Source organism: Bidens hawaiensis, unplaced genomic scaffold (assembly GCF_021521415.1).
Source record: "Bidens hawaiensis isolate Kalapana, Puna unplaced genomic scaffold, B.hawaiensis_p1.1 tig00016033_1, whole genome shotgun sequence".
Lineage (NCBI taxonomy): Eukaryota > Viridiplantae > Streptophyta > Magnoliopsida > Asterales > Asteraceae > Bidens > Bidens hawaiensis.
The window spans coordinates 31127-39338 of NW_027492449.1; the positions used below are offsets into that span (position 1 = coordinate 31127).

At 34.8% G+C, this 8212-nt stretch overlaps 2 protein-coding genes across 2 annotated transcripts; both read right to left on the bottom strand.

Moving 5' to 3' along the window:
- Positions 1-2079: 2079 nt before the first annotated feature.
- On the bottom strand, positions 2080-3373 carry LOC143550357 (transcription factor DIVARICATA-like). Its single transcript, XM_077041018.1, has 2 exons — positions 2917-3373; positions 2080-2828 (listed from the first exon to the last, which is right to left on the bottom strand). The coding sequence occupies exons 1-2, from the start codon at positions 3255-3257 to the stop codon at positions 2510-2512; spliced, it is 660 nt and encodes a 219-aa protein (XP_076897133.1). The 5' UTR covers positions 3258-3373; the 3' UTR covers positions 2080-2509.
- A 1345-nt stretch (positions 3374-4718) lies between these two features.
- Positions 4719-7895, bottom strand: LOC143550358 (sedoheptulose-1,7-bisphosphatase, chloroplastic-like). The gene is made up of 8 exons (XM_077041019.1): positions 7570-7895; positions 6851-6970; positions 6574-6759; positions 6401-6482; positions 5795-6014; positions 5256-5358; positions 5086-5157; positions 4719-4991 (listed from the first exon to the last, which is right to left on the bottom strand). The coding sequence occupies exons 1-8, from the start codon at positions 7681-7683 to the stop codon at positions 4719-4721; spliced, it is 1170 nt and encodes a 389-aa protein (XP_076897134.1). The 5' UTR covers positions 7684-7895.
- Positions 7896-8212: the final 317 nt, after the last annotated feature.

The following is an 8212-nucleotide window of genomic DNA, read 5'->3' on the forward strand; positions in this document are numbered from 1 at the left end:
GAGGAACCCCCCCCCCCCCCCCCCATTCTCAGTGACGAGCTCACGGTGTCTGTTTTGCAGGTCGAGAAGAATAACCATCTTTGCTGGACCTAACCCTCGTGGGAAACATCTACTTAACCCCCAGATTATCCTTAATCTGCCGGGGCCATTTAGTGTTTCTTCATCAAGAAAATCCAAATAACTGCATTGTGTGTACCGGCATCGTTAACATTTCATCCATACTTTGAATTCAGAGAAATATGAATTATGATCTTCAAAATAAAATTATACACGAGTAATAATTCAGATTGAATGACACAAGTAATTGTGAATTGAAATAGAAAGCTATGTAAAATTGACACATTACCAGAAATTAGCGCTCAATTTGCAATGAAGAGCAAATAGACAATGGAAAGTTCGCTGAAACTGAAGAAGACTGCATGAAGAAGCAAGCATATGCAGGAGAAACAATAACATCAAACAGAGTATAATAAATTATATGAATCAGAAGGTAGAGTAAACCTTACCTTTGACGGTTCTGATGAAGTACTTCAATTTGCAAAACCAAAACCGGCGATCAGGGCCGAACTCATCGTCTCCTAACTTAGAGATGAAAGCCATTTGTGGTGCCTACAAGAAGCCAACGATACGCCGTAGACGTAAAGATACAAAAACAATCAACATCTCTCCAAAGCTAGCATAAATTCTGGCAATAATTTGTTTTAATTAAGAAATGAAATATTGAACATGAAGAAGGGGGTTCTATCTATCTCATCACACCTGTGTTAAATAGGCAATAAAAGCCCTAAACGTGGGAGAGAGAAGAGCCGTAAATGCCGCCAGAGAAAGAGGAACAACGTAAAAACAGAAACATACAACCGCCACTATGTAACCATAGATAACCTCTGCTTCTGGAAGGAATTTTTAGAGTTTAAAGGGTCCAGATTTCATTTCAAGATAATCTAACGGTGGTAATACATTCAAAAGTTGGTTCCATTTCATGGGGAACAATATATTATCTATACTATATATAAAACAAATTCAACGACCTCTTAAAATTTAAGAGGTACAACCTTGATTGCTTTAGGTACAATCCACATTGCATAAATTTAATGTGAATTATCTATGGTTTTTGTTATTTGTGTTATTTATGATGCCTCGTGTTGACCAGATGATTAGCATACATTCTCATTGTTCCTGTTTCTATAAATGATTGTTACATCAAACAACATAACTGAACTAATTATGAATTCAAAATTGATGATAAATAGACAAGAAATGTGATTGGAGACACAGGGCAATGGAAGTTTTAGCTCGGTTTTGCAAGAAAATGAAACGGCTTTAGAATCGAAAGAGGAGCGGATGAAGAAGGTGCCGTTTATTGGGAATTACCGAGTCGACTTATGGCTATGCGTGGAGCGACTTGGGATACAAGAAACCGGTTAACTTGGCGTGCAAGTAATCGGGTTATCTATGGATAGTTATTTTATGGAATAATCTATTTTAGGTTTAGATGGAAATAATTATTGTGTTGATTTTATTCTGTCCTAAATATATTCTAACGCGTTTAGGTTAGTCTATATATACCGTGTTTAGGGTATGGGATATTATATCAAGTTTTTGAGTCAGATTTCTTGATCATTAATAATATTGGGTGTTAGCCATATTGTTTGTTTTCTTTGTTCTTGTTCATTACGCACCTTTGATTACCATACCGTTTCACAAAGGGGACTAACTGCCATAGCACAAGGTTGTCTTGATTTAGAATGTGTTGCTGTATAAGTATATGGTATTAAAAACGCAGCTTATTATTGGAACATCCTGCACATATACTTGCTTATTATTCTCTTGCCGGACCAAGAACCGATTTTTAGCCTTCTATTATCCAGCTTGACTTCATTGCTCACTAAATCTGTACATATCTATTAATAAAGGTACCATCTTTTTTGATCTTGAGATAAGTTCCATGTTGTATCTTTACTGTTAATACTGGACCTTTCAATAATTGTTTACATGTTTTTTTTTCTATTCATGGTAATGTATGATTTGAATCTTTACTATGTAAGCTATCCCCACACATATTAAAGGAATAGAATTAAGTGGTCTATCATGCAACTTGCAACACATTTATAAAAAACTATTTCATCAAGTGAGGGCCTTTGTCATACTCCAACAGATACACCAACTACATAATATACATTGATTTATTGTGTATATACATGTGGACTGCACTATGGCATATTTTCCTTTTATAATACATATATACTATAAATGGTGGTGGTGATCTGGAAAAAACTGGATAAGTGTAAAGTGAGTCATGGATGACATGGCGATCGACACAAATAAAGTTGGTTCAACTTTAACTATGCATTACATGTCAATCTACATTTTTTGTCATGATTATTAATCATAAGTTACATTAGAAAACCACTCTACTTTGGGCTTCAAACTGTTAGGATCTATCATTTAAGTACACGATAACATGAATACATAGACAATGATCTGAATTACAAACACATATCCAGGTTGCCTAACCTTCAACCTGGTACCTTGTAGGTTGGGAAAACAGACCCGAATTGTACATTCGTATATTAATTCCATTGTCTGGTGTATTGACCAATTGCGAGAATTTGTCCATGTCACTTGAGAAATTGCTCGTTCGTGCCAGGTGGACGGTGGTGATATCATGAATGCTAGGCCTTCTCTTTTCTTTCCCATCTGAATGTTGCCTTGCATAGTACTTTTGAGCATGACTCGCCACTTGTGTTGGTGTTTTTGTTACCACAAAGTTGCGTGATATGTTTCGCCAGTCTCCTTTGCCATGAACTTGAAGACCCATCAAGAATCGCCTTTAATTAATACATTAAACATAAGTCACTACTAATGTTATTAAACATAAAATATTTAATAAACTTACTACTAATAAAACTAGTTCACCTGTGCTCTTCTTCGGTCCAAGGTACACCTTTACGCCTCTCGTGGTCAAATGATCTTAACCTCAAAAACCTGTTCTTGAACGAAGTGAATCGATGATCTTGATCAAACTCAGACTTAACGGTGGAGTACCCTGGGACTTCGTCCAAACCGGCCTCTATATTATTAATATCAGCTTCTAGTTCCTCATATTGTGCTCTCACTTCATATTCTGACTTCCCGGGAACAAAGGCAGCCACATTTGACCACCTATCGGGTGTTTCGGTATCAAATATAGCTAGAGCACTTTCAAACCATTTGTTCTGCTCTTTCGTCCATTTTGATCGCTTGCTTTCTTGCATCATGTTATTCGAGCTCAAATCTTGCAAATGTATGCTTTTTACAATAACTGTTGTATATTTGTAGATGAAAAGTTAAGAATCTTTGATAGGAATCATATCACTAAAAATACTCTTTTTCAAGATTTATTAGAACATATTCAAGAATCTTGAATATGACCCATCAATTCAAGAATCAAGAAGACCTTGATAAACAAAATGAAATTTTTAACTAATATAACTTCCAATTAATCACAGTTTTTTAACTAATCAAATACCCAATTCAGAAAGATGATCAAAAAGTAAACTTGCACTAGTCTAAAAAAAATCATTCTAAGCTATGAATCTTGAAAAACATAGGGGTGAAAGCAGAGAGCTTTACCTCTTGATGGTGATTTGTGGATGAACCCAAAATGATTGCACCAGGAGGTTGCAGAGTTGTCAATGGAAGTGTGACTGTGTGATATTTATACACCAAGTGTTGGATGATTTGTATAATTAATGAGCTATTTCACTAGAGGGTTTGCTTTATGACAACTTTTATAATTGCATGAAAAAGTTAGCAAGATTTGGCATGACAATGATCCATTTGCCTTTTCATTTATTGTGTTATTATTGCTCTTACCAAAACCTTTAGGAGAAAGAAAACTCCATAAAACTTCTTTTTGTGAACATAGTGCCAAATATCTTTTACTTTTTGTAATAATAATACAAGGACCTTTTTCCCATTTTATCTCTTGATATAATAATAAAAAAAAAATATTAGTATTCGAATTGTTCTTAAACTCTCTATCAATAGCTGTTCTACGAGTGAGATTTTACTTGATATGTTTGCTTGCTTGTTTGTTTGTTATACGTTATTTCACTTTGTTACAAAACAACCAAATATTTGTTTTAGGGGGTTGGATTTAATAAGTGTCACACTAGCTACGTATAGTAAGTCTAATAATAAAAGTCGTACTTGATGTCATGCTCAAACGTTAACGTCTCTGTGTAAACGTATAGAACAATACTACAAAAGGGTATTAAGTATACCACCAACCGCATGACGAAAGCCACTTCTTTCGAATGTCGAATGGGCATACGAGACAAAGATTGGGTGCATGAGCAAAACAGCCCATGAGCAATTATTTGAGGCAAATTAGTGAAAGGCAAAAGGAGAAAAGAAAGGAGTCAAGTGGAAAGAACATGGCTTTAAACAAAGGTGTCCTTAACACATCTTTTCATTACCATAAATCATGCATGATATTCATATCGACTTCACAAAGTGTCGGTAACAAATATCAAAACACTAAATATACGTCTGTGTAGTACGTCACTTGCTCCCTGCTTCGTTAGAGGTGCGTTCGTGTGGGCCATCATGTAATGTATCAAATATGTGGGAAATGATTATATAGATTTTTCATAGATATTTATTCTAAAAATAATAATAGCAATAATAATAAACAAATTTTATTTAATGATTATGTAAATCACACTGTATATAGATTATCCAACAGGGACACCAGATGCGAGCCTAGATGATCCGTATAGCGTCTCTTCAAACCGGATGATCTCATTTTTGGACCCGTAAGCTACTTGAGTCCGATCATCAAGATTCACAATAACCTTATCTAACACGGACCGTGTCCCGTCACTGCTGTAACCGCCTGCATTCTCAATCAATAGTCCCAATGGAGCCACCTCGAAAAGAAGCCTTAGTTTCGCCTTTGTTGTTGGTGATATCACATTTGTGAAAACACCTTTTTCTTTCACAATAATCTGTAACAAAAACAACATTATAAGTTATAACAAAAAAAAAGATGAATAAAAAATGTACAATTTTTTTTTGAACAAATGAAGTGACGAGATCGACCTGATTAACATCCGGCACCATTCCACCGGTGTATCGCAAAGTGTACTTCTCTTTTACATAGTAATTGATCAACTGTATACAATCAAATAAAATAAAATGATACATTTTAATTTCAAGATTTCTTGATATGTTTAAAAGTTAGTAGTATATGATATGAAAATTTATAAAACCTTGTCATAATCAGGATTATCAAAAGTAGCTCTCAAATTTCCAGGCGAAAACATTTTCCCTTCACCAATTTCTGTTGTTTCTTTCACATGCTGCCATTTCCCTGACCATAAAAAATAGAAATCGATAAATGTTTGTGCGTGTTAGCCGAGTTTATTATCCATCATAGTTATTATTATTTGATTTCAGTAGGATCGGTTTTGCACAGTAACTCATCGACGCCGAAGAACGATAACTTTGTTTTCAGTAGGATCGGTTTTGCCATTCAAAAGGGGGTGGCGGTGCAGCTTGTTGCCCGCTTACCTGCCTCTTTATTGTAATTGGAACTATTTTTAAGAAAAAAAAAATATTTATTATTTATCTTTAAGTTTGTTTGTTAGTCATTATTGTATCTCTAATTTGAATATTATGATAGTTTTTTTCAACATTTTATCATTGTCATTAGCTGGTTAGCTTTATCATTATCATTTTATGGTAATCTCTGATTTCTTTTTGTAAGTACGATTATCATAAGTTTTTGAAAAGGAATATTCTTTTTACCTTCGTCAAGAGAAGAAACTCGTGGGTTCCAGGGACACCCTTGAGTGCAATGACATAAGTAGTTCGAGGTCCGTAAATTCCCATGGCTGCAGCCACTTGGTCCCTTCCGGTCACCCCGGTTAGCTTATCTCCCGGCCACACACCAAAAATGGTACCAACTGTGAAGTTGGTGTCAACAATGCTAGACCCATCAAGGGGATCAAAAGCGACACTAAATCCATCTGTCAAGATAAAACAATGAGCGTCTTCAGTTTTTAGATAATAATATTAATATAAGTAAATGGTTAGGACGCATGTCACAATTCTGTGAGCCCAAGATTCTTTTTTCATCACCCCTTCATATTTATCGTTAACAAACATAGTATATAAAAAAATAGTAACTTATGTGAGATATTTGACTTAAAATATGTTAAATTATTTGCTAGTAACTTTGATGTAATTTCAATTTTTATCTTCTCACAAAATATTATTTGATAATTTTAAATGTTCATTACCAGTTATTTAAAATGCCACTTACTAAGCCCGTGTAATACACTGTTTCTAACCTGGTATGTTATACAATACACTAGTATATTACATATAAAGTACTAAATTATAACATGCTAACCTTCGACCGGACCGCCCATGTCTTGAAGCTCAGGAACTTCTTCCGAGCAAGCATATTTACAGAAATGCGAGTGACTCAATGCCTAGAAAATAATTTACAACAAATTATGTTCTTTCATATTTATGACAGGAAAGTATAAGAAAAAAAGTACAAAACATATGAAACTAACTAACATCAAACAAAAGCTTGTCTGCAAGCATATCAACTGCGAGTTGTTCATCACCGAACGAGTTGACACAAGCGGTGCCACCACAAGATGCGGTCCGGACTTTAAACGCAATGGTCCTAATCGCTTCACTCATGCTTATCAACACTCTGATCAGACCCTTGTCAGGGGTTGCCTTTGATAAAAAGTCTTCCTACATATATGTCACAACATTGCTAATATATATAACAATTAATTTGAGCTTTAACGACAAATTTATATCCGTAGGATCGCGGTTAACTCACCAAACTTTCACCGATTTCGCATTTGGTTACGAGTGAGGAGTTTTGTGTCTTTGAAACCTTGATGGATGATCTTGGCATTACCCTCAAAGACTCTCCGAAAAACGAACTATACTTCAAATTCTGTCATTAGCAAAAAGTATTTCAAATGTTTGTGGGTTGAATTCGATTGGGTTTTTGCAGTTCAAGTGATTAAAGTTATGAGTTATAGTTAAATAAAAGGAAAATGACCAAAATGTCTATTTGAATGGTCAAAGTAAACAAAATGTCCATTTGGCTAGCTTTTTCCTATAACTTCACTCTCAATCCCGTCGATCTGCACATTTCTGAATCATTAGCCTACGAGATTTTCAACTAGCAATATTCTGCCACTCGTCACAAAACTATCGGGTTGATATTTTTTAAAATAATCATCATCGGAGCCACGGGATTTTTCAGGCGTCCAACGAGTTTTATTTTGGCGCCCGACATATATTTTTTTGGCTTATGACGAGATATGTTTTGTCGTACGGGATTTTTAGGACAGGTGGCAGAATCTGGTTGGTTAAAAAGCATGCCGAGTAATGATTAAAAAGCCATCGATTCGGTGAGATTTAAGGGTGGACGTTCTTTGGAATAAGATGGTCAAATGGACATTCTCTAGACTTTAACCTTTTGAAAGGAAATTTTGATCATTTTCGCATAAATAAATGTAAAGGCAATGAAATTTGAAGCATATATACCTTGGTGGCGAATGATGGAGATATGGTACGAGGAGAAGCAAATGAAGTTGTATGTTGAGAAGCAACACTTGGTGAGATTGTGCCACGTGCAAAGCATGCTACTCCTGTTTCCATCTTTGTTGTCTGTTTTTTTTTAAGGTTCAAAGATGAAGAACAAGCAGTAGCTAGCAAGAGTTACAGGTGTTTTGTTTGAAGGAATTGGTTCTTTAGAACTTAGATAAAGCTAGGAACGATGGAATGACACGTGGCAGTGAGGGAGTGGATAGATATGGTGTTGATGGAAAGTATGGGGTGAGGTTTATTACTCATCTTTTTCACAATTATGTGGCTCTCATGCATATGGTGTTATACGAGTGATCATGTGTAAAACAAATTCATGAAAATTGACTAAATAGTTATATTTTTAATCTTGCTCGTTGACTGAAACTTTTTGTATGAGTTAAAATTGGTCGGGTTAAAATAAGTTGGGTTAAAATGGGTTGGGTAAATTTAATTCATACTTATTTATTTAACTACATTGTAAAATAATGCATACTTATTCATTTGATGATGCGATAAATTTGACAACATTTTTCGATTAAACTCAAATGTGTATAAAGAACCTTAAATAATAAAACATTACATTTGTGAAAAGAAAAAAGAG

What these genes read in the sequence shown, in the direction of transcription:
- LOC143550357 (XM_077041018.1), bottom strand. Translation starts at nt 3,257, where the DNA reads ATGATGCAAGAAAGCAAGCGATCAAAATGGACGAAAGAGCAGAACAAA. An exon ending in TGGACCGAAGAAGAGCACAG is followed by an intron (nt 2,829 to 2,916) that starts GTGAACTAGTTT and finishes TATTAATTAAAG; the next exon opens with GCGATTCTTGATGGGTCTTC.
- LOC143550358 (XM_077041019.1), bottom strand. Translation starts at nt 7,683, where the DNA reads ATGGAAACAGGAGTAGCATGCTTTGCACGTGGCACAATCTCACCAAGT. An exon ending in CTCCATCATTCGCCACCAAG is followed by an intron (nt 6,971 to 7,569) that starts GTATATATGCTT and finishes TGCTAATGACAG; the next exon opens with AATTTGAAGTATAGTTCGTT. An exon ending in ATAATCCTGATTATGACAAG is followed by an intron (nt 5,158 to 5,255) that starts GTTTTATAAATT and finishes GATTGTATACAG; the next exon opens with TTGATCAATTACTATGTAAA.